Source organism: Kogia breviceps, chromosome 10 (assembly GCF_026419965.1).
Source record: "Kogia breviceps isolate mKogBre1 chromosome 10, mKogBre1 haplotype 1, whole genome shotgun sequence".
In the NCBI taxonomy this organism is placed as follows: Eukaryota; Metazoa; Chordata; class Mammalia; order Artiodactyla; family Physeteridae; genus Kogia; species Kogia breviceps.
Genome location: NC_081319.1, coordinates 8,218,516 through 8,245,165, shown reverse-complemented (window position 1 = coordinate 8,245,165; position 26,650 = coordinate 8,218,516). Strand labels below are relative to the sequence as shown.

General features: G+C 43.8%; 1 protein-coding gene across 3 annotated transcripts in view; it reads right to left on the bottom strand.

Moving 5' to 3' along the window:
* Positions 1–6,146: 6,146 nt before the first annotated feature.
* The window catches only part of RAD18 (RAD18 E3 ubiquitin protein ligase), a 110,268-nt gene continuing 89,764 nt past the window's right edge, over positions 6,147–26,650 (bottom strand). The window contains exons 13-14 of one of the 3 annotated variants that reach the window (XM_067043565.1): positions 17,710–17,772; positions 6,147–7,050 (exon numbers count right to left, since the gene is read on the bottom strand). In XM_067043565.1, the coding sequence (XP_066899666.1) occupies positions 6,948–7,050; positions 17,710–17,772 (166 nt within the window). In that variant the 3' untranslated portion in view covers positions 6,147–6,947. The remainder of the gene's footprint in view (positions 7,051–17,709; positions 17,773–26,650) is intronic. The other 2 variants (XM_059077742.2, XM_059077745.2) reach the window with 2 other exon arrangements.

Genomic DNA, 26,650 nt, shown 5'->3' with positions numbered 1-26,650 from the left:
TAACATTTCTTTCAAAATCGAAGGTGAAATGAAGACATACAAAAGCTGAACAAAATTATCACCAGCAGAAGAAATGTTAAAGAAAGTCCTTCAAGTGGAAGGAAAATGATACTAGATAGAAATATATACAAAGGAATAATGAGCATGAAAAATGGTAACTACATAGATTAACAGACATGATTTTTTGCTTATTATATAAATCCCTTTAAAAAATAATTTACAGTCTAAACAACAAAAACAATGTAGTACCGTGTTTATAACATATGTAAAAGTAAACTGTATAACAGCAATAATATAAAGGTGGTGGGGGGTGGATAAATGGAAGCATCAGAAGATTCTTACATTACACCTGAAGTAGTATAATACTTGAAAGTAGGCTCTGATTAAAATGATTACCATAAACCCTAATTCAACCACTAAAATAACAAAATAAGGAACTATAGCTAATAAATCACCAAAGGAGATAAAATGGAATAAAAAATAATCCAAATAAAGAAGAAAAAAGGAAAAAAAGGAATACAGAACAGATGGGACAAAAGAGAAAACAACAGCACAATGACAGACTTAAACATGACCACACCAACAATCACATTAAATATAAAGGTTTTAAACACACCAATTAAAAGGCAGGAATTGCAACTGTCAGACTGGATAACAAAACAACACCAACTATATATGTTGTCTACAAGGAATGTACTTTAAATATAAAGGCACAAACAGAAACAGACCCGGGAATTCCCCGGTGGTCCAGTGGTTAGTTAGAGCGCTGTGCTCTCACTCCTGAGGGCCTGGGTTCGATCCCTGGTTGGGAAACTAAAATCCCACAAGCTGCATGGTGTGGCCAGAAACAAAACAAACAAACAAAAAACCAAACAGACTCAAAGATACAGAGAACAAACTGGTGGTTACCAGTGAGGAGAGGGAACGGAGGAGGGGCGAGACAGGGGCAGGAGATTAAGAGGTATAAACTACTATATATAAAATAGGGACTTCCCTGATGGTGCAGTGGTTAAGAATCCACCTGCCAATGCAGGGGACACGGGTTCGAGCCCTGGTCTGGGAAGATCCCACATGCCACAAAGCAACTAAGCCCGTGCGCCACAGCTACTGAAGCCCACGCGCCTAGAGCCCATACTCTGCAACAAGAGAAGCCACCACAATGAGAAGCCCGTGCACCACAACGAAGAGTAGCCCCCGCTTACCGCAACTACAGAAAAGCCCATGTGCAGCAATGAAGACCCAACACAGCCAAAAAATAAATTAATTAAACAAAAAAAAATTAAAACACAAAACAAAACAAAAAAGCTACAAGGATATATCGTACAGCATAGGGAATATAGTGAATATTTTATAATAACTTTAAATGGAGTATAATCTATAAAAATATTGAATTATGTTGTATACCTGAAATTAATGTTATAAATCAACTATACTTCCATTAAAACAGTAAAAATAAATTAAAAATAAAATTAAAATATAATTTAAAAAATGTAAAGGATGGAAAAATGCACTAGCCAAAAAAAAGCTGAAGGGGGTATTCTAATACCAGACAAGGTAGATTTAAGAGCAAAGAATATTACTACAGATAAAAAAGGTCTACCTTATGAAGAAAAAGAGGAGAATTCATCAAGAGGACATAACAATCCTAAATGGTTATGCCCCTATTAACAGAGGTTCAAAATACATGAAGCAAAAATGAAAAACTATAAGGAGAAATTGACAAATCCACAATTACATTCAGAAATTCCAGTAACTCTCTCAAAAATGGATAGAACAAGCAGACAGAAAATCAGCAAGGACAGAGTAGCCTTGAGCAACACTGTCAAACAACTTGATGTAATTGACATTTATCGAACACTCCACTCAACAACAGTAGAACACACATACTTCTTCTTTTTAAAGCATAACTTTTTTTAAAAATTTATTTTTGGCTGCGTTGGGTCTTCGCTGCTGCGCGCAGGCTTTCTCTGGTTGTGGTGAGCAGGGGCTACTCTTTGTTGCGGTGCACGGGCTTCTCATTGTGGTGGCTTCTCTTGTTGTGGAGCACGGGCTCTAGGCGTGTGGGCTGCAGTAGTTGTGGCACACGGGCTCTAGTAGCTGTGGCTCATGGGCTCTAGAGTGCGGGCTCAGTAGTTGTGGCACACGGGCTTAAGTTGCTCCACAGCATGTGGGATCTTCCCAGACCAAGGATTGAACCCACGTCTCCTGCATGGGCAGGTGGATTCTTAACCACTGCACCACCAGGGAAGTCCTGAACACGTATTCTTTTCAAGTGCATATTGAACATTTACCAAGATAGACCATCTTCTAGGGCATTAAAAAAACACTCAATACATGTAAAAGAGTTCAAGTCATAAAAGTTAAGGAATTAAATTAGAAATCAATAAAATAAAGCTCTATGAAAAATTATCAAATATTTGGAAAGTCACATATTTATATGTAACTCATGTATCAAATAAGAAATCAAAAGGGAAATTAGAAAGCATTTTGAACTGAATGAAAATTAAAACAGAACATAAAAATTTGTGGAATGCAGTTAAAGCTGTACTTTGGGGAAATTTTGTACCATTAAATGCCTATCTTAGAAAAGAAGAAAGGACTCAAATCAATGACCTAAGCTTCTACCTTAAGAAAATATAAGAAGAACAATTAAATCCAAAGCAGGCAACAGAAAGGAAATAAAAGATAGAGTGGCAATCAATCAAATAGAAAAAAAGCGAAACATTAGAGAAATTCAATGAAACCAAGAGCTGTTTGCCTGAGACCAATAAAATTAATAAACTTCTAAACAGTCTGATGGGGGGGGGGAAGCAAGAAAGAAAACACCAACTACCAATAACAGAAATGAGAAAGGTCAAAGAGGTTCTCACAAAAATTTGTACACAAAAGGGAAAATTATAAGCAACTTCTGTCTGTAAATCTGTCAATTTAAATGAAATGGATGGATTCCTCGAAACACACAAACTACTAAAGTTTACTGAAGAAGAAACAGATAACCTGAATAGTCCTATATATGTTAAGAAGTGAAATATATTGTTAAAATCCTACTCACAAAGAAAATTCCAGGCTCATATCATTTCACCGGTGAATTCTGCTAAACACCTTAGGAATAAATAATACCAGTTCTACACAAACGTTTCCAGAAAACTGAAGGAGAAAATACTTCCCAGCTCATCCCATGAGGCCAGCATTATTCTAATACCAAAACCAGATAAAGACATCAAAAGAAATGAAAACTACAGACCAATATCCCTCCTAAATATAGATGCAAAAAATTCTAAACAAAATTTTGGTAAATTAACTCCAACAATATGTAAAAAGATAACACATCGTAACCAAGTGGGGTCTCTCCCACTTTTATTTTAACATTTAAAAATCAATCTGTGGAGGTTTTCCTGGTGGCACAGTGGATGAGAGTCCGCCTGCCAATGAAGGGGACATGGGTTCGTGCCCTGGTCCGGGAAGATCCCACATGCCGTGGAGCGGCTGGGCCCATGTGCCACATCTACTGAGACTGCGCTCTAGAGCCTGCAAGCCACAGCTACTGAGCCCTCATGCCACAACTACTGAAGCCTATGCACCTGGAGCCCGTGCTCCGCAACAAGAGAAGCCACCACAATGATAAGCCCGCGCACCGCCAAAAAGAGTAGCCCCAGCTTGCCGCAACTAGAAAAAGCCCGCCACAGCAATGAAGACCGAACGCAAAGTAAGTAATAAATAAATAAATTTTAAAAAATAAAAAAACCAAACTGTGTAATTCATAATATTAATAAACTAAAAAAGAAAAACCATATGATCATCTCAATAAATACAGAAAAAGCACTTGACAAAATTCAATAACCATTTCTGATTTTTAAAAAATTCTCAGCAAACTAGAAGTAGAAGCAAATATTCCCAACGTGATTCAAAGCATTTATCTGGTAGAGAAATTATATCCAGAATAAAAGACATCCAGATTGGAAAGGAAGAAATACAAAAGTCTTTACATGATTACATGTTTACATGATTCTCTATTAGAGAAAATCGAATGGAATCTACAAAAAAGCTACCAAACTTATTATGAGTTTAGCAAGATTGCTCAATACACGATTAATATGCAAAAATCATTTCTATCTCTCTAACCTATCAATACACAATCAGAAGCTGAAATTTTTAAAACTATACAATTAACTCTTACAATGCAATATTTTTTTTAAAACCGAATTTTAAAATGGGCAAAAAATTTGAATAGACATTTTTCCAGAGAAGACCTAGAAATGGCCAAAAAGCACATGAAAAGATGCTCAACATCATTAGCTATTGAGAAAATGCAAATCAAATCCACAAAGAGATACCACTTCACACCCACTAGCATGGCCATAATAAAAAAGACAGATAGCCGCAAGTGTTGGCAAGGCCATGGAGAAACTGGAAGACTAATAGAGTGCTAGTGGGCAAACTGTGCAGCCACTTTGGAAAACAGCTTGGCAGTTAAACATAAAATATGAAGCACAGAGTTACCATATGATCCAGAAATGCCATTCGTAGGTATATACCCAAGACAAATAAAAACATGTTCACACAAAAACTTGTACACAAATGCTTACAGGCACACCATTAACAATAGTGAGAATAAACTGAAACAACCCAACTATCCATCAGCTGATGAATGGATAAACAAAATGTGGTATATCCCATACAATGAAATACTATTCAGCAATAAAAAGAAAGGAGGGACTGACAAATGCTACAACATGCATGACCTTGAATGCGTTAGGCTGAGTGAAAGAAGTCAGACCCCAAAGACCATGTATTGTATGATTCCGTTGATGTGAAACACACAGAATAAGGAAATACAGAAACAGAAAGTAGGTTAGTTGTTGCCTAGGGCTGTGAAGGATGGGAGAGTCGGGAGTGACGAATAAGGGGACCATAGGCAACACAAGTGTTCTAAAATCGATTACGGTGATGGCCTCTAAATAGAATTGTAAGTTTTAAATGGGTCAATTGTATGTTGAGTGAACTGTATCTCAACGAAGCTGTTAAAGAAACAAGCAAGCAAAGTTTGTGGCGCACGGGCTTCAGTTGCTCCACAGCATCCTACCAAGGGGTGGGATTCCCAGGAATTTGTTCTGAGTCCTACGTGAATCTACACGAAGCCATGGATGAGACCCAGTTGACGTTTCCTCCCCTTTCAACCTCTCCATCCCTCCTGTTCCCTCCATTACAAGTCTCAGAAGCCTAGATATTAGTTAGTAACTCACCACCTGAGCCCTCAGGAAGGTAGGTGGCAGCTTCAGATCATCCTCAGCACAGTGCCTCAGAGGAACTTGCTGGCAGGCCCTCACAGAGCAGGATTCTCAGAGGCTGGGCAAGGCAATTGCACACCTCTTCTTTCCCACAGGCCAGTGCTCTGGAGGGTGAGCCGTGCTGGCTGCCAAGTCAAGATTACAGGGAAGGACGCCTCCTCCCACCCCCGACCCCGGAAAACAGTGGAGCACGTCTGCCCCAGCCCGACCCATGGCTGCCTGGGAGAGGGTGGGAGTGGGGCATCACGGGATGGAGGCGGGGGTGGAGTGTTGCCTCCAACATGCTGGGACCAGAGAGGCGAGCCCATGGTGCCTGCAAGAGTTGCAAGAGTGGCACACAAGAGAAGGTGTGGCATTCTTAACAACTTCTTAAAGCTGGAGCAGGCTGCCCAGAATCCTTTCCAGGCAAAAGCCTTGCCTCTTCCGTAAGCAGAGAAGAAATCGAGAAATGCCAGGCCGTCTGGGAGCCAATGGGAGAGCACCTGCCCGGGTACTCCTTCCGAATTCTAGGTGCTGTTTTAAACAGCAGGGTTCCAGCCACCTCCTCCTTCCAGGAGCTCAGCGGGAGCAGGGAGGGCTACCCTGAGGTGCTGGGACACTTGGCCCAGGGCAGGATCAGGCCCTCCACCCCCACACCAACACCAGGGTCTTCCTGGACTCTGGTGAAGTGGCACTGCTGTCACCAGGACACAGGCAGCCCCAGAGCTGCTGGCACTGGGTGGCAGGGGACTAGCTCTGAAATGCCAAAGACAGGCATTAGGAACTCTGGAAGGAACTGGGAACTCGGGGACATTTTGCACAGAGAGAACAATTTCTGATCAACCGTTTCCAATGATTTGTAGCTTGTACTCAACCATTCACAGGAGACTGTTTCAAGGACTTTATTTTAAATTGATATAGAGTCTATTCAGTGACAAAATTCATTTATTGCATCCTTTCCATCTAATCGCTGGGATTCAAAGTGTTAAAGATTTGATTGACCCAAGTGAAAAAAAGACGAAGGAATCATTTTTAAGTACCATTTCTGAAGAATATGCCTACTGTTTCAAAGTGACTGTTTTGTGCCTTTAGGTTGCAGTACTAACGTCCTACTCCAAGTAAAGCATAAGACACAGGTGCAACGGACAACCATGTGAAACTCGGGCAACGGCCATCCTGAAGCAGCTGTGACACGCGCACCGGCCTCCAGGCCTCGCGTGCTCACACTCACGGAGGACTTGAGTTAGGACATCCTGCCCTTCGGAAATACAGTGGCTCTGAATGCCTCAACTACTCCTTGTGATAGAGGGGTTAAAGGATCCTTTGCTGAAGTTGGGTTCTCCATGGAAGAGGAGAATGGCTGAAGGACATTCTGAAATTTAGAAACAAAATCAAACAAAACCCTTTTGCCAAAAAGTCTCTGTCCTCTGCAAAGCTGGTGAACGTGTGGATGCCAGTATTTTTAGAGGGAGATGTTTTAGGGGCAGGAGGTAACTGACCAAGTGAGGATGCTTTTTAAGTTTTTAGATTTTTCCCGGAAAGGCAGAAAAGAATAAACATCAGTTAAACATAATATTTAGAATGTAACATCTTCACTTGGGCATTTATGAATATGAAATCACCATGGCAACAACAGTACCATCTTCTGATGACTGCACTGGGAAAGTCAACAAACCCACGCTAATTCCTGTTCCGCTTATTTCTTGGCTCGAGCTCAGCACTTTCAGCTGACCTCGTGCGACGATTCTGTCTGGGACTTATTTCTGTCTCTTGAAGATCATATCTGAAAATGGAGAAAACAAAACGGCAGCTTAGAAAATGATGATCACTATTATTCCACAGCAGTTTCTAGTTTACAAGCCCCTTCCCGTGTGTGTTTATGTGATACTCCAGATAGCCCTCTACTCCACTGACAAGTCTGCTATGATAATTATTATGACTTTCATTATGATTTCCACTGCACAACTGAGAAAACAGGTGACTTAGCAAAGATCACAGAGCGTAAGTGACAGAGTTAGGAACGGAACTCCTTTCTTCTAAATCAGAATCGCGCAGCTTTACGCTTCTGCTTCAGAGGCAGAAAGCTGCAGGAAATGCGCTTCCTTCCTAACAACAAGACGAAGCCAGAGAGTCGAACAAAATCATGACTTATCCTGATCCTGTCAGACAGCTGAGGTTGTGAGGGAACCAAGAAAACAAAAGCCCCTCCCAAGAGAGATGAGCCACACGCATCCTTTCACTTCAGGCGGAGCAAGGGGGAGAGGGGTGGCTGCCGCACAAGCAGCTGGGAAGACGAAAGTTGACGTTTTCTGGATTCTGCAGCACAGACCGGTGCTGCGGGCCCCCGACACCGGAGCCTCGGCAGCGCTCCTTGAGACACCGACGGAGGGCAGAACACTGAAGAGGGCCCACGTGGGGCACAGGGGCAGAGCAGGGGATGGGGAGCGGCAGGGGTCAGGCCTGCCTGACGTTCCAGGCTTGTCAGTGGAGTAGAGGGCTATTTGGAGGATTCAATGAAAACGCATGGCAAGGCACTTATAAACTAGAAAATGATGTAGAGGATAATAAGAGATGATTTAAAGTATACGGGAGGGGGCTTCCACGGTGGCGCAGTGGTTAAGAATCTGCCTGCCAATGCAGGGGACGCAGGTTCGAGCCGTGGTCTGGCAAGACCCCACATACCGTGGAGCAACGAAGCCCCTGTGCCACAACTACTGAGCCCGTGTGCCACAGCTACTGAAGCCCACACGCCTAGAGCCCGTGCTCCGCAAGAAGAGAAGCCACCGCAATGAGAAGCCCGTGCACCGCAACGAAGAGTAGCCCCCGCTCGCCGCAACTAGAGAAAGCCTGTGCGCAGCAACAAAGACCCAATGCAGCCCCAAATAAATAAATAAATAAAATAAATATGAACATAAATAAAGTATATGGGAAGATGTGCATAGGTTAAATGCAAATATCACACCATTTTATATATAGGACTTGAGTATCTATGGGTTTTGGTACCTGCAGCAGTGGGGAGCAGGGTGCTAGAACCAATCCCCCACGGATTCTGAGGCACAACGGTAATCTCAACATTGAGTCCTTCTTACGCCTGCTCAAATCTGTTGTTGAGCCTCTTAGTGAAATTTTCATTTCAGCTCTTTTGATTTTCAACTCCAGAATTTCTATTTTTAAAAAATAATTTCTATTTCTTGATTGGTATTCTCTATTTGGTGAGACACTGTTCTCATACATCCCTTTAGTCCTTTAATCAGAGTCAAAACAGCTGATTTCATTGGTTGCTTCGCCGCCGCCCCGGTGTGTACAGGCCACAGTTTCTTGTTTCTTTGTTTATGTCTAATATTTTGTTGAAAACTGGACATTTTTACCAATATACTGTGGCAACTATGGGAATTAGATTTTCCTCCTTCCTCAGAGTCCGTTCATGTCGGTGTCTGCTGCTGTTTGTTAAGTGACTTTCGGAGCTCCTGTAAATATACATTCTTTGTTGTGTGAGACCACTGACGTGTCTGCTACTTGAGCTTAGTGGTCAGCTAATGATTAGACAGAACTTTCCCTAATCGTCTGGAACCAATATAACACAGAAGCCCTTGTCACAATAAGTCTTTGCCAAGGGACTCTGTGTGTCAGGGCATGCATTCAGCACTTGGGAGACAACTCCGCCTTAGCCTCTCCTTTCAGCTTGCATGGAGCCTCATAGTCAGCTCAAGGTGAGAGATTAGGACCCTCTCAGGTCTCTCCTGAGCACACACGGGCCCTAAGCATGCGTGTGACCTTCCAGAGCCACAGTAATACATCAGAGCTGGTCAAAGCCCCGAGGGAAACCTTATTTTCCAGCTTTTCCTTTAAGCTTTTTGCTTAACATATTGTTTGCCCCAACTGTTATCTACCTCAGATGGCTATGAAGTTAATCTATTGTCTCAAATTGTTTTAAACAAACACCTCAGGGGGAAAAGAGGCTTTTCACACTGGGTGAGCTCCAAGTCAGGTAAAGTAAAGACAGCCTTGCAAGTGGGAGTCCTCCAGGAAACCAGCAGACAGATCAAACACTATTTCTCTGGGAGTGAGGCTGTGAAGGAGCTCCAACTCTGTTCTGCCTTTTCTGCAGGCTGCCAGGCTGCTGGTCCTCATCAAGACAGCACACTACTGGCTCCCAAGGCCACTGTCGGGCTACAGAGAGGGGGATGGGAACAGGGGAAGTCAAGTCACCACAAAGCTCACTGTTCTAACTAAAATTCAGATATTTTTCTTGAAGAAATGCTCCTTGGATTGCTGCTGTCTTTGGTTAATTTTCAGTTTTGAAAAAGTTGATTCTGACAAGTTTTGTCAATTTTGTCATTGCTTTTATGGCGAGAATTTCCAGACGTCCTTATTTCACAATGTCTCCTGGATGTTTTCTCCTTCATCTTTTTAATTTTTTTCCCCCCAGCTTTTAACTCACGGTCTTAATATCGCTAAACTTTCAGAAGTCAAATTTCTCATCTTTTTTCCCCCTAAATTTATTTATTTATTTATTTATTTATTTTTGGCTGTGTTGGGTCTTCGTTGCTGTGTGTGGGCTTTCTCTAGCTGCAGCGAGCAGCGGCTGCTCTTCACTGCGGTGCGCGGGCTTCTCATTGCGGTGGCTCCTCTTTGTTGCGGAGCACGGGCTCTAGGCGTGTGGGCTTCAGTAGTTGTGGCCCGTGGGCTCAGTAGTTGTGGCTTGCCGGCTCTAGAGCGCAGGCTCAGTAGTTGTGGCGCACAGGCTTAGTTGCTCTGCGGCATGTGGGATCCTCCCGGACCAGGGCTTGAACCCGTGTCCCCTGCATTGGCAGGCAGATTCTCAACCACTGCGCCACCAGGGAAGCCCAACATTTCTCATCTTAATATTTTATTGCCATTTATTTATTTGGCTTCTGGGTTTTTTTTTTTTTTTAATGGGATGTTCCCCCTTATATTTAACTTCTATAAAATTACTGTTTCTTTGCTCTCTTACCTTGTTTTTAATTTCCTTCTAAAATTTTAAGTAATGTGTTTCTCCCATATTTCCCCTCTTTGATTTGCCTTCACAATAGCTGGCAACAAACATGGCTATAGTGTTAATGGAAGAAGCAGCCTCTACCATAAGCATGGGCTTGAAGCAGAGTCCCTAGCAAGCAAGGATCTCAAGGTTCTCCCAGAGTAATTCTCTAAAATACCTCATCCTCAAAGATGCAGGAATCCTAATAGGATAAACCACCTTGAGATTTTTTTCCAAGCATGTAACACACTTACTTACTAGAATGATGACACTTAATGACATGGCCCAAACACAACAGGCTTTTAAATTCTTAGCCTCTGGAAGGTATAATCAATGGATTTTTGAGCAAACTTTGCCAACTGCATGCTGTTAGCCAATTGGGGATACTCCTGTGGAGGACCACGGTGAGAGGCATCAGGAAGCCCTGAATCTACTGAATACAGAAGCCATACCCGGGAGATGTGGCCATCTATTACCAGCCCGCTTCCAGTACACACTATCACCAGAATGCTTTACCTGGGCAGAATACGGGCCATTTATACAGGGAAGAGGATTATTCTTTTTTTTTTTTTCTGAAACACAGGATTGGTTGTTTCCCTGCTGTCAGTAGTTTCAATTTTTTAAGCACTGTATGGGGCAAAGGGCCCGTCCAGAACACTAGTGCATATAAGCTTGAAGAGGGACCAAAAACGGACAAGTATTACATGGAAGGAAAGTTACAGGCCAGTTTCTCAACATAACAACAGAACATCTTAAACAAAATATTAAGAAACCAAGTCTAGCAACATATAAAAGAGTTAATACACCATCAACAAATTAGATTTCAAGAATGCAATCTTGATTTAACGTGTGAAAAATCAATGTAATTCACCACATTAACAAAATAAAGGAGAAAAATCACACATTCATCTCAATATATTCAATAGAAAAGATAAAAAACACTTGAAAATATTCAACATCCATTTATGTTAAAAACTAGGAATATAAGGTAAAAATATTGAATGCTTTCCCACTAAGATTGGGGATAAGAAAAGGACACCCTTATTACTGCTTCTAGTTAACATCTAGGTAGCAGTCCTAACCTGTTCAATTAAGCATGAACAAAGACTTCAGAAAAGGTATTATACTGAGATGACATGGTTACAGATGCTGAGAACAAACACAACCCTATAGGGTATTAGAATTATTAAGTAAATTTATGAAAATTCGTCAATACGGGGTTAATGTAAAAATTTAATTTGCTTTATATATTAGCAACAAGCGGTTAGAAAATAGTAAACAAACAACAAAAGAATACTATTTTTAATAACATAGTTATCAGAGCAATGCAAATTTAAATCACAAGGAGACGCCACTAGACCCTGCGAAGGAGAATGACTAAAATGAAAGAACTAAGAATGCCAAGCACTGATGAGGACATGGAACTTCTGGACCGCCCACTGCTGACGGGAGTTTAAACTGGTGGGAGCACTTTGGAAAACTGTCTGGGAGAAGCTACGGGGTGCAGACGCACATCCTAACACCGAGCTATTCCGCTCCTCAGTACACACTCAAAGAAACAAAGGCACAGGCACCAAAGGACCTTTAACAGTTCTGTGCCTGTCAACCTTATTCATGACAGCCAAAAACTCGAAAAAATACATCTAGCCAAAGTCGTATGGGTAAATAAATGGTGACTTATTCATACAGCGGAGTATTACAGAGCAGAGGTTCTCAAACTTTGGCCTGCGCAGGATGACCTGAGGGCTTCTTAAAACACAGGTTGATGGGCCCCATCCCCAGAGTTTCTCATTCAGAAGGTCTGGTGTGGGGCTCAAGAATTTCCCTTTCTAATGTACTCCCGGGTGATACAAATGCTGCTGGTCAGGAAACCACACTTTGAAAACCACTGCTCTAGATAAAGCAGTGAAAAATAACAAACCACCGTGCTATGCAACCATGGAAAAATCTCACACATGTAATGTTGTCTCCAAGAGTGCACACTATACGATTCCATTTATATGAAATTTAAAACCAGGCAAAATTAACCCATGGTGATGGAAGTCAGAGCTGTGCTTACCTCTGGGAGGAGGCATGAGAAGGCTCCTAGAATGCCAGGAATGTTCCACGTCCACATCTGGGTGGTGACCTTGGTGGCCCCCATGATCCACACCTCCTGCCTTTGTGCAATCCCCTTCCCTAGCGCCTGGGGCTGGCCCTGTGACTTGCTTTAACCAACAGGATGTGGCCGAAGTGATACAGCACAAGTTTCAGGACTACGTCTTAAGAAGGCTAAGAGATTCTTGTATTTGCACCTCTTGGAAGCTGTATCAGTCTAGGTCCAATCGGGACCATGATAACTTGAACAGAAAAGTTTAGTATAAAGAATCACTAACTGTAACAGAGGACTGGAGTAACGAGGGGTTGGCTAGTAAGAAGGAAAGGGAATCCTGAAGAATGTATTATAGAAAGAGTAGAAATAAAGAAGGGCTGCTACTCAGGGTTGAGATGCAGCACCCCAGGAACAGCCCTCTCCCCAGACAGATCCAGACACCTGCGTGGAGAGGGCATGGCTGTGGCTAACTGAGCCAGAGCAATGAGCTGCTGGCCAGGGTACAGTGTAGGACCAGGCACTGGGGAAGGCGTGCACCCAAAAGGCAAAACCCCTTCTTCCTGCAATGTCTCTCCAGTGCCCTCTACTGATAAAACTTAACATCAGGAAAGCCGGCAACGGAAAAATATTTAAAGGGCCCAGTTCAGTTTTCACAGAGCAGGCAAAAAGGATGAATTTGGAGCTGAGGCAGTAAACTGATAACTGGCACAGGGGCCCTGAGCCTCCATATACAAAATCCCAGCTATCCTGCTGGAAAAACCACAGGGAGAGACCATGCGGAGAAACCACATGGAGGAGAACAGGCTCCCAGACTACATGGAAAGACACAGAAGTCCAGACACCTCAGCGGAACCTCACCTCCGGCTGCCCTGCCAGTTGGCTACGTGCCACGTAAATAACCACCAGCAGCCTGAGGCCAGCCCAGACTGAAGAATCCTAAGCAAATGAAATGGCTGTGCCTTAAGCTCCTAAATTTCCAGGTGATTTGTTACATGGAAATTAAAAACTAAACAGAAACATCCTGTTCAATTTGTTTTAGTTATCTACTGCTACATTCTCGAAATAGCACAATCCCTTGTTTGGTCATGATTCCAGATCTGGGCCGGGCTCAGAATAGACAGCTTAACTGGGTCCGGAGGATCCACCCTGAGGAAGGTTCACGCACATGGTGGCAAGCTGGTGCCGGCTGGTGACTGGGAGCTCGGCTGGAGGGAGGGTGGGACCTCCGTTACCCTCCAGCTGTCCTCTCTCCAGGTCCGGGGAGGGCTTCTCCCAGCAGAGGCGCTGGGTGCAAGAAGAAGTATCCGAAAGGCGAGCGTTCGGAAAGGACAAGCCGCACTGTGCAAACCAAACTTACCCAACTTCTTCTCACATCACACGGCCAAACCCAGAACCAACACGGGCCGTAGGAGTGTGAATACTGGAGGGGCGTGATTCACCTGCCACCGAAGTAACCCTGACCTCAGGGGTATTCAGCTGTAAACATTCATCCAGCTGTGCACTTAAGATGTGCGTATATTAATAACAGTTACTGATAAATAATAGTTAATAAAGTTCACTCCTCCAAAGAAAGACAGCCGAATGATTAACAGTCCTCCCTTAGGAGATGCGGTGGGCTCATCAGCACGCTGCAAATGACTCCGCGTGGGCTTAGGATGAAATGCAGATTATCAATAGAGACAATGACTCTGCCTTTTCTGATTTTATAATACTAGACAAAGCTACTTCCTAAAACAAGATTTCTAAGGCACTAAGAGATAAAGGGTTAAAGAAGATTTGTAAGTGGCAGTCCTCATCCATTCACAGGTTCTTGAAGCCGCGAAAGCCGAGTCACGAACGGCTGGAATCCACCAGGGAGTGTATTCGGATCCAACGAATACTGACCGACATATTCTATCCCTCATACGCCTACCGAGTGCCCACCATGGGTCCCCCCAGGGCCCCGTGCGGGGCGTGGGCTATAATGACCATGTGCTCTAGGAAGCGCGCCGGGCGGGAAGCGCCCACCGCTGTGGGAGCCGGGGAGCAGCCAGGGGCTTCTCGGCAGAGCTGGGAAGGAAGGAACGACAAGCCTGTCGGAAGAGAGGGGAAAAGGCAACTCGGGCGGAAGCGACAGCAGGTACAAGGCAGCACGACTTGGAAGCAAATGTGAGCAGTTCAGCCAGGCTGCAGCAAGGCGGGGCGGGGCGGGGAGGAAGGACAGTTCGGGAGCCGGCAGGTGGGCTCGGGCCACGGCTGGAAGAGCCTCGGGTGCTGGTGAGTCCCCGCAGGACTTTACCACAGAGAGAACACGTGCACTTCAGGCCTCACGGGCAGAATGAAGCGTGCTGACGAGAGGCAGAGAGGCGGCTGGACGGCCGTGGCAGGAAGCCCGAGAGAAGAGCCAAGGGCCTGCGCAGGCGTGGCACACAGGGGCCAACGGAGAGTGCAGGGGTCATCCGCGGCCCCGCTGCGCCACGCGGGGCCCCAGAAGCAGCGTCAGCAACACCAGGGAGCGTGCTAAAACGTAAACTCCTGAGCCCCAGCCCAAAGCTCCTGAATCCCGATCTCAGGACTGAGTGGAGCCCAGTAATCCGTGTTTCATCAAGTCCTCCAAGAGATCCGGATGTAAATGTACGCCTGAGCACCACTTATCTATAGGGCCTCGCAATCACTGCGGGTGAGAGGTGAGGGGGGATGAGCAGTTGAAGATGATTCTTAGGCGTCTGGCTGGAACAGTGGGGCAGACGGTGAGGGAGGGGACAATGGAAGAGGAGCAGGTCAGGAGAGAAGGGACTCACACCCTCCGAGGAGACATTCCCCCGCATTTTATGGATAAGGAAGATGAAATGTGGAAACGTGAAATGATTGACCTGGACGATTTTTCTTCCTATTTTCATTCTGTTCAATGTAAATATATCCTGTAGCTCAAAATGGTAAGATGAACCAACATCCACAGATATAAGAACCCAAGACCAGTCTGCAGAAAACAGGGTTTTGTTTTGGTTTTTTTTTTTGCTGCTTATGAAAATACTGCTTTATATGGGGGCACTGTGTTGCTGATAGAACCTCTCAATCATTTATGGAATTAGGAGAACGTGTTGCAGCTGAAATAGCGTGTTCTAGGACTAATATCTCAAACATGCCACTTGTGGTACCATAAAATGCCTGTAAGCCTAAGATGGGTATTTGTAGAACGATCACATTTTGTTGAAAAGTAAAGCGGTGCAGCCTTTTCCTGATTCTGCTTCTAAAGCTACACTGTAGCATGAGCTGGTGTAAACTGCTCTACACTTGGCTGAAACCATGAGGCCTGAATTCTTACCCCAGCAGGCCACTAACTAGCTGTGGACCTCAACCTCATCAACTTACCTCTCTGGAGCTCAGCCCCCTTCTCTATAAAATGAAGGGACTGGACTAGATGAGCACTTACATCCTTCCAGCTTTAACATTTATTATCTGTGAGGATCAAGCGATAGGATTTGTTTTCTAAGTGAGTTCTTATAATAATGACTTTAAGAGGTCATCATTGCCAAGAATGGGCTTGGACTCAGGAATGTGGGGCTACAGCTTGTCATAGGCACTGACGTCAGGGTTGAGTTTAGCATAAACAGGGGGATTCCTGGTACAAGAGGAAGTAGTTAGCTAACAAGTGGCCTCCTCGCCTAGAATTCAAAGTTCAATAATGCTTAGGTGAGGGCTTCCCTGGTGGCGCAGTGGTTGAGAATCCGCCTGCCGATGCAGGGGACACGGGTTCGTGCCCCAGTCCGGGAAGATCCCACGTGCCGCGGAGCAGCTGGGCCCGTGAGCCACGGCTGCTGAGCCTGCGCATCCGGAGCCTGTGCTCCACAAAGGGAGAGGCTGCAACAGTGAGAGGCCCGCCTACCACAAAAAAAAAAAAAAAAAAAAAAATAATGCTTAGGTGAGACTAATGCAGCCACAGTCTCAAACTTTCATAAAACGCTACTGTTTGAGCCGCCCAATATCTCATTGGCCTGATAAACCTATTCATAATGCTTTCCCTGAATCCACCACACTCTTCCGTTCTCCCCGTGATTCAGCTGTAACACTACAAGATGTCAGCACAGGAAACCTCATGCTTGGGAAAGACAATTTAGCTTAATGGTCCAAAGAGGTGAATTTTGACATAGATTAAAATCTCAGCTCCGTCACTTATCACTCATTGCTAAGTAACCTTGGATGGAGATTAACCTCGTTCAGCCTCCGAGAGGCTTTCAGAAAGGTGAAGATGTCAAGAACATCCGATGCTGCTAAGAAGTCAAAGGAGATGAAGCCTAAAAAGTTGTCCTTTGGACTCAGCCACCCAGAGGTCTTCGATGACTTCAATGAAGGCTATTTCAGAAGAGGGATGGGCCTGGCTGAGGATGCTGATGAGTCAGTGGGAGATGAGGAATGGAAACTGCAAGTGGAGGCCACCTACTGAGAAAGGAAGGAGAGACACGAGGGCAGCTTCAGGATGAGACTGAATGAGGTGGTAGTTAGTCAGTTGGTTTCAAGACGGGAGAGATTCGGGCTCGCTGAAAACCTAACGAGAGAGAGACAGAGACAGAGAGAGAGAGAGAGAGAGAGAGGGAAGACAAAAGAGAGGGAGAGATGCCTAAACGAGAGAAGAGAGAACGGGTAACATTCCTGACAAGAGGGTAGGAATGAGGTAGGAGAAACTAGACTCTATAATAAAGAGGCAGCCCTTTATCATAAAATGAAGAAATCATAAAAGGAGGGATAAAATATGTACAAACACAGGCAGATTTATACATTTGGTGTTGGAAAGATGTGGATTCCCATACAATGGCTTCTGTTTTCTCTACAAAGGAAGAGAAAAGGTCTGCAGCTAGGCTAGAGCCACTGAAAAGAATTGAGAAGGGTTCAAGTAATCCTTGTGAAGGACAAGACAAAAAAAATAATCACAGAAACAGTAAAAGTGCTCGGCAGTTTTGAGGGCCCACCTGTGGTACGTGACCTTCAAGAAATTTCAGTGGAACAAAGCTGCCCAGCTGTACTACAGTCTTATGACCGGCAACATTTAGGAAAGGATTAAAAGTTTTCCAAAGCGTCGAAGCCAGTGCTTAAGACCCGACTGCTAATTCCTGACTATTAATTGCCCATTGGAACAATTTATCTTTAGAAAAACAACTTCTGACAAGTAACTGGAGTTATTACACTGAGATTCCATTTCTAAGCAGAAATATATAGACACAAGTAGTGAACTGGAAATCTTTACCTTGATCTTTGTGAACTATTACTTGCTTAAGTCGGTAAGCACAAATATTCTTTGGTCTGAAAATGAACTGTACAGAATTACAATTTATCAGGTCAAAGTACATGCTTATTTCGTGATTATGAGAACTCACTTATGTGATGCTTCCCAGGCTTCCTCTTCTTCTAGAAGATCTCTTATGATGTCCGAACTGGAACTAAAAGGACATGTACATCAATATTGCCAGACAATAAAAAGACCGTGGCTCCATTCATATAAAATTCTAGAAAATGCAAGCTAATCTCTAGCGACAGAAAGCAAACCAGCAGACCAGTGGTTACCTGCAGGGGGCAGGGGGTGGGCAAGGAGGGACTACAAAGTGGCCCAAGGAAACTTTGGGAGTGATGGACAGATCATCACCTTGACTGTGCCGACGACTTCACAGTACACATGTGACAAAAGTCATCAAATTGTGTGCTTTAAATATTTGCAGTTTATTATACATCGATTTCAATGAAGCTGTAAAAAAAACCTTAATCAATCAGCAGTAATAAAGAAAAAAAGGGCTTCCCTGGTGGCACAGTGGTTGAGAGTCCGCCTGCCGATGCAGGGGACGCGGGTTCGTGCCCCGGTCCGGGAAGATCCCACATGCCGCGGAGCGGCTGGGCCCGTGAGCCATGGCCGCTGAGCCTGCGCGTCCGGAGCCTGTGCTCCGCAACGGGAGGGGCCACAGCAGTGAGAGGCCCGCGTGCCGAAAAAAAAAAAAAAAAAAAACCCAATGCTTAAATAAACGCCTCAGTAAAAAAACCTGGATTCAAATGGAATATAATCGTGAGCCTTTTCAATTTCAATTTATGGCAACCAAAGATCAAATCATGTTTTAAACACTGCAGTTTAGTAATGAAATTCACAAGAGATATTAAGTTCCTAAGTGTCTGTTAGTCCCTCTGTAACCAAATAAAGTAAAAGGTAATTAATTTGAACTGTGCTAATACTGTAATTTGTTATAATGCAACTTGGCTTAAAGTGCTACGTAATCTTTGGCCTATCTGTGCAGGTCAGGGCAGGAGGCAGGGGAGCAGAGTAAACAAGGATAGAGAGGACAGGTATCACTTCTTTTTTTTTTTTTTTTTTTTTTTTTTTTTTCCGGTACGCGGGCCTCTCACAGCTGCGGCCTCTCCCGTTGCGGAGCACAGGCTCCGGACGCGCAGGCTCAGCGGCCATGGCTCACGGGCCCAGCCGCTCCGCGGCATGTGGGACCTTCCCAGGCCGGGGCATGAACCCGTGTCCCCTGCATCGGCAGGCGGACTCTCGACCACTGCGCCACCAGGGAAGCCCGGCATTACTTCTTTAAAAGAAAAATGTTTTAAGGCTTTTGGCATCTTGTTCTTACCCAACTAAATTCCTTATGTGTGTGTGTATGTATTAGGAAAAAAAGCATTTCTTTAGACATGCAAGACACCCAAGACACAGAACGTCATGGGCAGTGTATGGGACAACTCAAATAGCTGTCACAACCCCCAGGATAAACAAGGCTCAAACAAAGGCCTAACTCTCGTTCGGGCAAGAGACAACAGGTTTGGAAATGTTAGTGCCAATCTTGTTTCTCGTGATATTATAAGAGATAACAAAAGTTTAAAAATTATGAAGATTTAAAGTGCCAGTGAATCATTCTCAACCACTTCTGAAAAACTACTTTGAAGCAGTGTTTGCCTCCAGTGCCTGAACAAAAAAAAAAGGGGGGGGGGGGGGAAACAGTCAATAAACACAGTTCTGTACCAAACATTTTACTCAAGGGATTTCCCCAATTCCCAAGACCCTCAAGGAGCTACATGCAGGGCGCCCCTGACGGTGGCTTGTGTGTACAATGGCCTATGTGTAAGCGCTCCATTTGCATTGCAATGTAGCGACCCTCCAATACAGCGAACACAGCTCAGGATGAGGTTCCTCAAAGGGTAGAAGCAAGGCTCCTCGTATTTGTGGATCGAGGAAACATATAACAATAATGAAGTACTATAAACTTAGTAATACTGTTAATTTATATTTTATCCATTAGAGAAGCGCATATATACATTTTAAAAACAGCAGTACATATACGCCTGTGAGACACTCTCGATTACGACCATGGATAATTCTCGACATGCATATGCTTTTGCAGACCAGCTGCAATCATTCTTCCAGGTCCCTGGGACAGGAACCATTGACCTCACCTGTCAGACTACCTAAGCATCTACTGCTCTTTTACACTGAGGATGGCCCCCTGCTCAAATGCAAGTGTCCCCGAAAATAATAACACATTAATTTATCATCAGTCCTTTTCACCTTAGTATATACAAGCCTATTGTGAGTTTTCCCATTAAACAGCTCGCTAAATACAGTGTTCATTAGGAGAGGAGAGGAAAAAGCAGAAGACCCTTAAGGAGACACAAGGCAGATTTCAGCACCTTCATGATTTTCCTAAGAAACAGACCCACCTGGCCACTCACTGGGGAGGGCTAGCATACACTGCCACCCTTATTCCCGTAGAAGAGGTCTAAACCCTTCCCTTCACAAGATCCCAACCTTTGTTAACCCTTACTTTCGTGAGAACTACACCAACTTTATCAAGAACACTGAAGCTGTTTATGGAAGATTCTCATTTCCTTCTCTGTACGCCAAGTGACACTGATACCATCACCCACTCTTCCTTACCTGAACGGAGCTAGGGCAGTGTCTCTCAACCTTTCTCCATGACTGCCCCCACTCCGCACACCTACGAAGTCTTTTCAGAGCTTTTTTTCCCTCCTAACTGCCCCTCCATGAAATTTTAATACCACAAATATAATGTATATCTGTTTACATACTGTGTGTGTGTATACATGCTTCATACACGGAGTAAGATTTTCTTTTTAACCATCTAGCACCCCCCCCCCAATTCCCACCCCTTGGGGGGTGAAATCGCTCCTATTGAGAACCCATGAGCTCGGGGAATGGGAGAAAGGGGCGGTCATATAGCTCTAGGTCCGGGCAGGTATCATATCACTAGAGAAACAGTAAAGTCAGCTTCTTGCTGACACCCCCAACACACACATACAATTGTTTTCGACGGGAAGGTTACAAAGCATCCCCACTATTCCAGCTAAGTAAGCAGGATGGCCAAGCCTGTCAAATACCCTATTAGTCTGTGATCAATTAACCTGCGGGCTTTCAAATCATCAGTACAAATCACTGATTTGTTGAAAGAAAATATTTGCGGAGCGTTAAGGACACAAACCTAAGAGGTTTTTGCTACACTACTTCAGTGAAGACAGATGGTAGAGGAGGGTTACAAAAGACACATCCCAGAAGTGGTCTGCACTCTCCTGTTCGTCTGCAACTTCAATACCACCAACCAGCGTGACGCACACCGCCTCGAGTTCCTCAGCTCTCATCACCTGTCCTTCTCCTCCAGCTCAGTCACTCACCTGATGATGACCAAATCACTAAACGGAACGACAGCAAGTTTGGGAGGTTTGACGTTTACCTAAAATGAAGCTTCAGCATATTTTGCTATGTCTGCTGCTCCAGTTCTAGTCGCCACTAAGAAACTGTGAGTTGATGCTGACTAATACGATTAAAATAGCAGACAGAAATGCCCGTTCCTTTTTCAAGTAATGTACTTACTATATTCTACTCAAAAGCCACATTCCCGAAATTAAACATACTGTTTCACAAATAGGATTTTACAAAGAGACTACTGGGCAAAACAGGCAGTGTTACTAAAATTATCACTCTCAGATCTCTTCCTTGTGTATAGCAGTAATTAGTATTTTTGAAATCTTAATCATTTTAATATGCCCTGGAGATCAAAAATTCCTTTCACACACTTTCAAGACATCTAAACAGTCCTCCACAGGAGAAAATAAATTACTCCTCCAGTAAACCCAGAGTGAGGGCACGCACAAGCCTACACAGCTGTAGCTTTTAATTCTCAGACAAGAAATTTTTTCAGAGTAAACTTCAGATTCCCTACAATTTGGGTTTGAAACACTCCGGGAGACCATGATTTAAGAAGCCAGATGAATGTGAAGTCTGGAACTTGAACGTCAGAGCTCCCTGTGGGAGGGTGTTCAAATCGTGCTGTCTGATGTCACCATCCAGACCAGGCTGGAAAGGATATTATTATACAAATTAAATACATGAGATAAAGATTTATAGGCAAAAATATGAATCTTCAATTCTATGGAATTCCCAACCCCTATACGGGAAGAGTCTAGTAGCTCTATCTGGAACACCCACACTTAATTTTTCACACCAGTTAGACTTCATTTTCAGCCCAAACTTTCAGAAGTGTAAACTCAGCTGCTTTCTTCTTTGTCTGCTGGCTGCTGGTTGGTCTTTGTCCTAGTTGGTCTCCCTATAATATTTTAGTTGGGCTTCCTATAATATTTTACTCTTGTCATTCTCTGATCAAAAGTAGTGGCATAACATCTTATCAGGTGAAGGAAAACACTTGCTTTGCTTATTTCTCTTGCAGCCTTCCATTTCTACCGGTCAAGATTTTACCACCAAAGCTGAAAAGTGACAAACCAAAGTCCTCTGGCAAAGGGATGACTGCTTGTACTACCCGGAGGAAAAAAGCCACAGGTTTTAGTGTTGGACAAAGTCAAGGTTTCAGTCTTGTTTCTGTCATTTAGTGTACTCTGCGCAAGTTACTTAATCTTTCCGAGCGAGTCTCAATGTCCTCACCTGTAAAGTCAGGATAATAAGACATACAGTTCAAAGGAATATTTTAAAGATTAACCAATATAATACATAGAATGTTTAGCATAGAGCTTGGCACACAGTAAGTGTTCAATAAATGCTGCCTCCATTTTCATAAACTAGATATGGGTCTGAATTACCCAAATAACTGCCTCAGCACCATGCTTCACTTTGCCCTAGGAGACCAGATCACTATGTGCTATTTTAATCTTTAATCTTTGGTTTCTATGACACCAGGGTGCAAATTCATCAGAACTTTTTATTTATCCAGCATGGCAGGTACACAGGGTACTGTGCGGTAGGTAAAATGCAAACATCTGCTATAAAAATCCTGCGGATTAAAGATTACTTACAAGTGGAATTTTTCTATTATCTACTAGTTACTCTCCACCAATCCCCACCCCCCCCAAATCTCCCCTCATAATTGTGGCATTAATTTGAGCATGGTTGAGTATATCCAACTTAAAAAAAAAATACCTCTTTAAGGGCTGATCACTGGAGGACTGACGGACAGCATATAAGCCCACGAGACAACGGTACTTGAGTAAATGCTACCAGCTCCATGAAGCCTTCCTCAGACCCCTGTTTCAAATTCTCTGTTCTGTAGGGTGAGCAACAGCTTATGTGCCAAGTATTTCAGCAGGTGGCTGATGATAATATTAGAATAGTAAACATCCTCGGTTGAAAAAAAAAATCACTCAATGACAAAACAAAAAATTACCATTTTGTTAGCAATTACTTCTACAAATCACTGTGATGACTAGTTTATATACACTAGCTTTAATTCATGTAAGAACCCTAGGTTTTATCCCCAATTGACAGGTAGACAAAAACTCAGAGAAACTAAAGGGAAAAGAGGGATGTTTTCATGCTCTCCACTACATCTAGAAAAAGATAAAATGAAGAAAGCTCCGAACTTATTTATCAAGTAATATGTGGAAAATCCTTAATAAGAGATGAAACGTTCAATTTACAAAGAATTCACAATACATGATCACCTCATTTGCTTTTGAGAATCACCCAGAGAGGCTGGCAGGGCACAAACACTATCATCCTATTTTATCAATGAGGAAACTGAAGCCCAGGGAAATTAATTCAATAACCTACCATGTGTCAGGCACCCTGCTAGAGGTGCAAAGCCATGGCTGAGCTGATGAACAAAGATGGATGGCTAGGTACAGGGATCTGATGGATGTATATACATTTCAAGGACTCGATGTCATAGCATCTTAGGGGAAGATACATTCCCCCAGAACAATGCCCCATTCATCCAAAGGACTGTAGATCCCAGGTACCACCCAGTTTAAGCTCTTCTGAAAATGCAAAAGATATGGGAACACGACTCCATGTTCCCACATTTTCTCTACAAGCTTTCAACAATCAAAACTCTCCATCTGAAACAAGATGAACCATTTAGCTTTCAGGGGCATTCTGAAGTTCAGAAATGTTCCCAGAAAAAAAAAAAAAAAAGGTCTGTAATAAAATACAAAACAGTAACGTATATTAGTAGAAAAAGATTTTGTGGCAACTTTAAATTCATTCGATGACACATTCTTAACAATTAAAAACCAAATGTAATGTGTTAATCTTCCAAAAACAATTAAGAAGATTTTTAAAAATAACAAAGCTATCATTGAATTACAGTAAGAGGGCTTCCCTGGTGGCGCAGTGGTTGAGAAAAACAATTAAGAAGATTTTTAAAAATAACAAAGCTATCATTGAATTACAGTAAGAGGGCTTCCCTGGTGGCGCAGTGGTTGAGAGTCCGCCTGCCGATGCAGGGGGCGCGGGTTCGTGTCCCGGTCTGGGAAGATCCCACGTGCCGCGGAGCGGCTGGGCCCGTGAGCCATGGCCGCTGAGCCTGTGCTCTGCAACGGGAGAGGCCGCAACAGTGAGAGGTCTGCGTACCACCCAAAAAAAAAAGGGGGAGAGAATTACAGTAAGATACACCTTAGGTTCAGTTACTTTGACAAGGTTTTCTTTAGATACTGTTTTCTCTTAATTTGACCAGAAACATAAACACCTATTCAGCAATTTTCTTAATAATTCCAGTGCTCCTAAATTACAAAACCCCGTTACTGTATCTGTCTTACGTTCCTGCTGCATCACAAACCTTCACGAACCAATTTATATAATATGACATTGACGAAGATGATGATGATTTCCAAAACTTTACTGTAAAGTACCTACTCTTTTTTTGGCTAAAGTAGATTCATATCTTTACATGGTTCAAAATCAAAATGACAGGAGAAGATGGACACCGAGAGGTCTCACTTCCTGCTCTGTCCCCAGGCAATCCGTTCCCCTCTGACTCCAGGATGTAATCACTTACTAGTTTGTTGTTTATTCTTCTGATGTTTCTTTATGCAAAACCAAGCAAATAAATGTATACTCATTTCCTCCCCTTTTAGAAAAGAAACAGAATGCTATCTATGCTGTTCTTGAATTTTGGTCTTTTCACTTGCAAACGTATCCTGGAAAGCTCTCTGTGTCAGCTGGTAGAGATTTTCCTTTTTGAACAATCACATAGTATCTCACTGTGTGGATGTACCAGAGTTTAATCAACCAGCCCCCAAGGATGAATACTCAAAGTAGTTTCCAACCTTCTGTTACGATAAACAATGACTCAATGAATAACTCCAAGTATAGTCATTTGTACGGGTACACGTGTACCTATAGAACAAATTCATGAGAATACTGGGTAAAAGGCCAAACAGTACTTTTGGTTGGTCTCAGCAGCTTCCTCTCTTTTGGGACTGTATTATGTAGCGCTCCAACCAGTAATAAATGAGAGTGTGTGTGTCCTCATACCCTTACTGCAGAGTCTATTAGCAAATGTGAAGATGCTTCCCAACCTAACGGGTAAGAAATAGATGCAGTTTGCATTTCTCTCTGGGCAAACCGTCTGTTCAGGGCTTTTGCCCATTTTTCTTTTGAGTTTGTGGGTCCTTTCCTTCTCAGTCTCTAGGTGCTCAAAGTGAATATCAAATCCTGAATGTTTTAAAAAAGTTTCTATTAAACCTCTATACATGACAAGAAAATGTACTAGCACGTCTGCTTTCACAGTCAACAACATTTCTAAGTTATATCTGAAAGTTAAACACATTCGAAGTTTTCTCTCAGTTGATGAGAAAGAATTCCAAAGCAAGCATCTACTATATGGGCAATCCTCACTATCAGGTGATCCTACAAAACTTTCCTGGCATGTTCTGTTTCCCATTCTCAAAGGCTCACACCTCAAATTGCCTACCCGCCAGCCCACCCCAATCTCAGCTGATGAAACTGCCTTAACTACGTTAAGGAGACAAAAGCAGGGGAGTTCCCTGGTGGCCTCGTGCTTAGGATTCTGGGCTTTCACTGCCAAGGCCCGGGTTCAACCTCTGGTTGGGGAAGTGAGATTCCGCAAGCCGCACAGCGCACCCAAAAATTGAAAAACAAAAAAAAACGGCAGGAACTTGGTGCCCCTGCAACTGTGCCTATGTGCTGCCTTCCTGCTCCTAACAAAGGCCGAGCCTTCCGCCTGCTCCCACCTCGCTGCCCCCTCGGGATTTCACTCACACAGCTGGCGCCCCACCCCTCATCAGCGTCCCCTTCTCGACCGCATAGTCCCGTCAAAGCCCCCCCGCAATCCTGTGATCTCCGCCACCCTCCACAGCAGAAGTTCCTGAGAGCTGGTGGGAGTTGCTCTCTCCTCCGTCCCCTAAGGCTTCCCCTCAGCGCACACCGGTCGGTCTTCCAGGGAACCCCTTCACTCGAAGCCACGCCTGCTAAAACCTTCACGTTCCCCACGTCCACAGTCCCTGCTCCCTAGTCAAACAAGTCTTGTCTCATCTGACTTCTCATCTGTTTCCTTCTGTCAGCTTCCGTGGTATCACAATGTCTTAGTTTTCTTCATCCGCCACTGGTCTTGTTCTTCCTGGATCTCCTTTGCTCAGTCTTTTCTAAATGCTTCTACTTTCTCAATGTTGGAGTGAGAGAGGGCTCAGTCCTAGGTGACTTTTTCTTCTTCTGCACACCTGGACTACAGGCTCAGAGCCAACACCATGCCTTTAAGTGTATCTCGGGCCCTGATCTCTCTCCTTACTGCCGCCCCCTTGTCTGATATCTCTACTTGGTCATCTCACAGGCCCAAAACAAAACTCCTGATTACCAACACGACCCACCCCCGCAACCCCTGGCCAAGCTTTCTACTGCCTCTCTCAGATTTCCCCATCTTACTTAGCAAGTACAACCATGCGCCCAGCTGTTAAAGCCAAAATTCATCCACAGACTGAGCTTTTCCTGTCCTACCACATCCAAACCAGCTGCACGCGCTGTCTATCCTACCTCCAAAATATATCCCCAACCCCACCCATTTCCGTCTTTACCATGAC